This window comes from Berghia stephanieae, chromosome 1 (genome assembly GCF_034508935.2).
Source record: "Berghia stephanieae isolate SIO BIC M18660-M18661 chromosome 1, UCSD_Bste_1.3, whole genome shotgun sequence".
NCBI lineage: Eukaryota > Metazoa > Mollusca > Gastropoda > Nudibranchia > Aeolidiidae > Berghia > Berghia stephanieae.
This window is the reverse complement of record NC_088360.1, coordinates 96646892-96654646: the sequence shown is the minus strand read 5'-3', so window position 1 is coordinate 96654646 and position 7755 is coordinate 96646892. Positions and strand designations below refer to the sequence as shown.

At 32.1% G+C, this 7755-nt stretch overlaps 1 protein-coding gene across 1 annotated transcript in view; it reads right to left on the bottom strand.

Moving 5' to 3' along the window:
- Positions 1-1764: 1764 nt before the first annotated feature.
- The window catches only part of LOC144962476 (sterol carrier protein 2-like), a 15574-nt gene continuing 9583 nt past the window's right edge, over positions 1765-7755 (bottom strand). The window contains exons 2-8 of the mRNA XM_078895463.1: positions 6999-7119; positions 6395-6622; positions 4853-5124; positions 4456-4629; positions 3176-3304; positions 2453-2654; positions 1765-2069 (exon numbers count right to left, since the gene is read on the bottom strand). Of these exons, the coding sequence (XP_078751589.1) occupies positions 1903-2069; positions 2453-2654; positions 3176-3304; positions 4456-4629; positions 4853-5124; positions 6395-6622; positions 6999-7098 (1272 nt within the window). The 5' untranslated portion in view covers positions 7099-7119 and the 3' untranslated portion in view covers positions 1765-1902. The remainder of the gene's footprint in view (positions 2070-2452; positions 2655-3175; positions 3305-4455; positions 4630-4852; positions 5125-6394; positions 6623-6998; positions 7120-7755) is intronic.

Below are 7755 nucleotides of genomic sequence, written 5' to 3'. Positions count from 1 at the left end.
CTAAGTAATCTCATTCCAAGACAATGACAGGAAACAATTGGAAAACGGGTATGGGGGGATAGAAGACACAGCATGTACCTCCCTGCCCACTATGGGAGGTCAGGATCCCCACCCAGTAAAAAGAAGGAAGACAAGGGGTCTAGTCTAAACAGGCATCAGAAGTCGATATCAATTACAATATATCTTTGTTTAGTTGGACACCTTTCTTATTTCCTTTAGTTATAGCAAAACAAAAAACAAAAACAAAAACAAAATTCAAGTCATTGCATCATGTTTATTCCAGTTACATATACATTTCAATTATAAATTACAATTAATAGCCTTTCTAGTTCGAATCAACAGTAAATAATCAGCAATTTTGAACTGCATAAATAAAATCTCAATAACCATGTGATTACTGCACGTAAAAATTAAAACATCTTCTTGGGCCTATTGGCCGTGTGTTAAACATATATATTGGAATATTGGGAAAACATTTTACAGCACCTGAAGAAAAGCTCAACTGATTCCTCTGAGACTGAAGTTCTAAATTTGCTGTGAAATTTCGTTGAGAAGTATAACTTCAAAACCTTCACAAATACAACATTTTTCATAGAGATATCAAGATGCACACAGTTTTCTTTGCTATTTTCCGACTATGCCAACTCTGCAGGAACACCATCTGCCCCATAAATAGCCAGGGCGATGCGCATCTTGGTACACAAAACCAGCTTCACAGCAAGAACATATGCCATGTTTTTAGTTCAATCGAAAATACGATATAACATACAGCAAGTATTTGCTAATGGAAAAGTATTGCGAGAGGGGGAGAGGTAACAAATAGAAAATATTTAGATTTTATTTATCAAGAAATTAAAAATTAATCAAATAAAGTGTGAATATTAAAATAGTTGACACTGGATGGAATTTTATTATTTTTCAAACTGTTTTATATTTATTGACAGATCTGTTGTAAAATCAAATACTTAGAGCTTCAATTAAGTCTACTTTTTGTTTGTTTGTTTTTTTAGTTTTTGTTTTAGGAATATGGTTTACATAAACCTCGGTAAATATGTCCCTAATTAGGATTTCCAAGAAGATTAAATGACATTTTATTTAGGAAAACTGCTTTTTCCACTTATTAGTTGATGATAATAATAATAATAATAACAATAATAATAATAATAATAATAAATAATAATAATAATAATAATAATAATAATTAATAATAATAATAATAATAATAATAATAATAATAATAATAATAATAATAATAATAATAATAATATAATAATAATAATAATAATAATAATAATAATAATAAAATAATAATAATAATAATAATAATAATAATAATAATAATAATAATAATAATAAAATAATAATAATAATAATAATAATAATAATAATAATAATAATAATAATAATAATAATAATAATAATAATAATATCATCATCATCATCATCATCATCATCATCATCATCATCATCATCATCATCACCATCATCATCATCATCATCACCATAATCAAATCAAAATAATAATCATAATACAGTAATATTGTTGCAAATTTGCTCAGTCACCACACATAAATATTTTAATCAGACCAGTTTTAAATGATTTACAATAATGTATTAGATATACAAATTTTCACATTTATAATGGCACAATGATCAGGTAGGTATTTAAAATTAATAATTATTCACTGCTTCAGACAAAGAACAATTTTTATTTATAGACGCAAAGTCATCTAGACAGTCAAGTAACAATTAATGACAATTATAAAAATAACGAAATTGTTTTATACATTGCATTTTGTTTTCTTCTGTATATCTTGTGTTCTTACAAAACAATTGACATGACCAAAGATTGCATGACAGCATTAAATTATAATCTGGCATTTGTTAAACTGTTCCATTAAATCATAATCTGGCATTTGTTAAACTGTTCCATCCCTTGCCGTACATTGTAACGACAGCAGCGCCCCCTATGCCAAAATTGTGCTGCATTGCCACTTTCGCTCCCTCTACTTGTCTTTTTCCTGCCGCTCCTCTCAGCTGCCATACAAGCTCTGCACACTGACCAAGACCTATATAGAAAATGGAAATAAAAAGAATAGAAGAATAGCAAGCTATGAGGACTGAAGTTAAATGCACCATCCATTTCATTTCTAAACTAAACCATCCTACATCAAACATTCAAAACATAAAATTAGAACTCTGAATATAAAAATTACAACTTCAGAATGTAAAAATGGAACTTCAGATTATGATAAACAAAGCAGTGTATCTACTTTGCTTTAGAAATATACAATAAGCATTCTGATTTTGATGAGTTGATAAGAAGAATGATTGAATACAGATTTTTCCCATTTGTTTTTATAACTAATAGCTAAGAAGATCTTAAAGTAACCATAACTCTGTTTATTAACAAACATAACAATAAATCATTCACTTGAATTGTTATACAAACCAGTGGCACCGATGGGATGTCCTTTGGATTCAAGGCCGCCTGAAGGATTGACCACCCATTTTTTATTCAAATACAGGAGCTCTCCACCATCTTTATTCTTTCTCCACTCTGAATTTGCCACCATGTCAACTCCTTTACCCTCAGGACACAGACCCAAAGCTTCGTACATAAACAACTCATTGCAAGAGAAGCAATCGTGGACCTGGGAACAACAGAATTGTCCATGGTTGAACATTTACATCTCAATGCAAAAGATCTGACTTCCATTTGCATTACTTCGTTTTTATTTTAAATACATTTATTTCAAGTCTGAAAGCAGTGTACAAATTCAATAAGGTATCGTCCGATAAACAATGATTTATGAATCAAGTTATTTGCTATTATAAAATAGAAGAATACAAAAGTCTGAGGCATGACAACTTAGTTTACATCCATTATGGCAGTATCAATGGGCCACAAAAATTGTTTGCCACCCTCTGAAAAGGAATGACCAAATCATAAAGGTGAACTTGAAATCTTACAATAAGGATGTATGAAAAATAAATAAATAAATGAATGAATATAATTAATAAATAAACAGATGAAAAAACAATTAATGATTAAATAGATCAATCAATCGAAAATCAATATATAAATTAATTAATTAATTAGATAAACAAACAAACAAACAAATAATAAATAGAAAGAGCACAATACAAAAACGCAAAAACACAAAAGATTAACCTCAAAAACATCGATATCCTTAGTAGTGAGACCCGTTTCTGCCAAACACTTTTTGGCTGCTTTCTTCGCCATACTAAACCCACTCAAGTCCATGTAAGATTTACCAAAAGATGATGGTAGATCGGTCACCTTAAAAATAATCATGGAAAATGATTTAAAAAAAGAAATTATTAGAGAAGTCAAAATAGGATACATACATAGAGTTAAACTGTATGAAAAGTTCTTTTAAAACAACGTCGGAACTCTACAAGCAGAAAGTCTCAGACCAATATTGTTTATCATCCATCTTGAAACAAGGAATATATAAAGAAAGTCTCAATCTTAAGGTCAATGAAGAAATAACTGAATTCAAAACAGTACAAAAAGATATCAAGGTATGGAAATCGTGTAAAAACATGGGCTTGCTGCTTGGAAAGGGAAACAAAACAAAACACGTTGTGCACCCTATTATATCTAGTACTAAACAAATTAACATGAGCTAATTATATTCCATTAATGTGGTCAAAGCCCTTTACAAGGGCTTCTAAACCAACAACAACCCTCAAAATGTTGAACAAGACATGACATGACATCTGTAATGAATTATTCACTATTTCCAGACTGGTACTCATTTTCACCAAAGTATGGTTTAGAAATGTGGGTAAAGAGCTTTTTCAAAGGACTCAACCTTGTGCTGTCAAAAGTGGATCTAAGGTCAGGACCTTCAAGTCACAAGCAAAGTGTCATACAACTTGACCACAAAGCTGACAGAATAAAATGTAACACTACGGGCATAGATGAAAAATCCACAAAGAAAATAAGCCTCATATTGATAAATCTATTGTCTTATGAAATAAATGAACATGGGAACGTTGTTAATTCTACCGTGGGTGCCAGCAGGAAGAAGTGCTAAACCTGAAAATAAAATCTCGACACTTTGCCAAACCTGAAAATGTTCCTTATGAAAATGCGGGCTAAACATTACTCTTTATTTCATCACCGTTTTTATACCATTATTAAATGATTAGACAGCAAACTCAAAACACTGAAACCGGAGGTATTTGACTTCGAGATATCGCGAAACCGGAATTCCGGCATGAACCGGAAAACTGGCACCCATGAATTCTACTATTACAATTATTTATTCAAAACAACGTTGTCAACAACTATGTTTGATAAATAAATACCAATTTATAAGGAACAGAGTATGAAGCATTTATATTTCTGAACGACGGTATAGAAAATACGAAGAGCCAAATTTGCAATACAATAAGAATTGAATTGGAAACTATATGGTATACCATGTTTTGAGCAAGAATTTCCACAGCCTTGTCCTGCAGATTGTGCTCTTTCACAAAATCTTCACTGCACACAATTGCAGCTGCACTTCCATCAGCAGTAGCTGCAGTCATTCCAAAAGTTATTGGATCAATCAACATTGCCTTCTTAGCGATGCTGTCCATGTCAAAAATTTTCTGCATAAAAAAAAAAAGAAATCAGTAAAAGGTTAGAGAAAAAAAGTGCCACTGCAAAATGATTAATGCAGATAAACAGAGGCAATCCATTTAATTGAAGCAGCAATTAATTTTTTATTTTTTTTTTTTGGATGACAAGGCTGATTGTATAAAGAAAAAATAAAAGACAACATACTTTAAATGTAAAATATAAAAGTATTCTTGTAGTTAGCAATCTTAATACCTGGAATGACGCCCTTGGATTGTTCACTCCTTGTTTTCTATTTTTGTATGCAATTTTCACCATAGCTTCTTTGGCACCGTCAGGATATTTCTCTATGTATTCACGTGCAGCATATGCAAATAGTTTGATGACATCTGATGTCATGTTATTCATATTTGGACTTATGAGTCCAGGTTCTGCTCCCAAATCGACCATGTGATTCATGTGTCGTCCAACTGGTGAAATTCGATCTGTATATTTTTCAGACAAACCTCCCTCCATTTTTTCAAAACCTTTTGGAAGATCAGAGAAAAAAAAAGTTTTTGATCATATCAAAACATTAAAAAAAATTTGTATCATTCACATCAGATTTAACTAAATACACTTCAGTCCACTTAAGATAAAACTAGATTGCTGAGATAAAGTTTTAGATTAAAATAAATTCTGAGGTTGGCCTGAATTTCCTGCTCTAAATCATTAGTAATTTAAATCGTTTAAGAAAACCTCAGTGGGTGACAAAGTCTGGATAAGAAAAACTCATCAATATCGATTTGACTGCATGACTGAGTTTACAATACTATAAGTTCCAAAACAAACAACAATAAAAATGCATGGATTTAATAATAGCTTTGTAAAACTTTTGACGTATTTGTGACACATTGCCTAAAAACAGTATTTTGTCAAGGTGGTTTTGATGCTTAAAATTGAATTCATGGTAAAAAAATTATCAGTCTTGAATAATACCTTTTTGAGGAAAATGTTCAAAATTTAAACATCTCATATAATTCAGACGGTAGATGTGACAAGATTCAAACCCAAGCCCTAATGGGTCAGCATTTTCAATCTTGCCAAAGAGAGAGTGAGAGAGACAGTATTACGTCTCTTGAAGTATCCGCAATAGGAAGTTTGCTGAAATGTGGAGGCATTGGTTCAAAATCTATCTTTAAGCATAGACCGTCTAAAACTTTTCCCAGCTAAGAGTAAATATTATGAAAATTATTCCATCATTCTATATAATATACAATGCCACCTGATCGAGATAAACCCTCAGGCATGAGAAAAATAAATCCTTAGTTGAGGGGGAAAGCAGTTAAATGTATAGTTCCTTTTTTTCTTATTGCCTCTCATCACCTAAGGATCTGAATCTGAATGTTACTCGAAGTCGTCTCAATTCCGTATTTGTATTCGAGGGCGAAAAAAGTTGTTGAATTTGACAGCATTTGTTGGTAGTTAGGCTGAAGAATTTTGATAATCTTCGTTTGACTGTTTCTAAATCTGTTGTGTTCACACATGATTCGGGAAGAGTGTTCCAGTCTTTGACCCCCGTCAGGAACAGGAAAAACCTGTGCAATGTCAATCTACAAACAAAAATGAGAGTAACATGGAAAGGAAAACAAATCAGAAATATGGTGATAGAAGACACAGCAATACAATGGGAGGTCAGAAGACCCAACCCAGAAGGAGATCCAGAAAAAAACCCAGAAGGTTTATCTCGAGCTAAAAAATTATTATAAAAGAGATTATTCTCAGTGGACTTGAGTGTGTAAAGATAAATGACCTGACCTAAAGCCATGACGCAATCCTCCATTTCACTCAAAACCAATCGTCTTGCGAGCATCAATGCAGTTGAACCTGAGGAGCAGTTGTTGTTGACATTGAACACAGGAACACCACTAAGGCCTAGCTCATATACAGCCCTTTGGCCACTCGTCGGCTCTCCATAGCAGTAACTAGCAGCAACAGCTTTGATGTCCTTGTATGAAAGCCCTGCATCTGATAAAGCGGCTTGACCTGGTGGATAGTCAAGTGTTCAATTTATCTAAAAATTTTCGAAGATTTTAAATATATGTTTTTTAAAAAGACTGCATATATCAGAGCTAGAATGTATTTATTGCAATATGCCATTTCAACACATATTATTGCATTTAAAGAAAGCAAATTTGTAATAGTAACTAAGAAATGGTGTATATAATATATAAATATTTTTATTATAGTTATATATACAGATTAGAATAGAGAAAAAATGGCTTGTGCTCCTATAAACCAATAGTTTATACACTTTGCTGAAAAAAAAAGTCTTTGTTTTTTTAAGTCGAGCCTCAATAACAATACTCTTAGGACAGAGAAACAAATCGTTTTTCTACAATACTATGAAATTGACACCTACCAGCTTCTCTTGCCATGTCTGGATAATCCCATTGTTTTGATTTTGGTTTTTGGAACCTGGTCATTCCCACACCAACGACAAAAGTCCGAGCTTTAGACATTTTAAAGTAAATGCCTTATACCTTTAAAGAAATTAGAATAAAATAAAATGGAAAAGAAAAACACATAAAGGAGGGAGGGGGGGGGGGGGGTGTGAGGCACAACACAGAGGCTGAACAGAGGACAAAATAGAAGAGAGTGGAGAAGGCATCCCAGAATCGTGTCCAATATGGAGGGAGCATCGTTGATGGCCTATACTCCTGGAAGAGCAAGAGACCCAAGTGAGTAATATCGGAGCAGATTAACTAGCGCATTTGTTCCATTATTTAATATTTCCTTTAATACAAGGGTCTATGCTTATCGACAGTTAAGTGTTGAACTTAATGCGATATTTTAGCATCATATGAGTCAATTTGTGTGTTACTAAAATATAAGATTTGGTAGGGTTGTTAAGAACACCCAATCGGTCCCACTCCCTGGATTTTTAAACCTAAAGACAGTTAGGTGATGATGATGAAAAAGTAAGGTTACTTATTTTATCTATTCATCAATTTTAAAACATCAGATTCATTAAAAAAACAAAACTTTTATAGACATTTTTTCTTTGAGTATATCAAGTCATTTGATTCAAATCATCACCATTGCAACACAACTGTCCAAGTAAACGATTAAAGTTTATATTCACATTACAAAACAAATTCAGTAAAATGGTTATTATT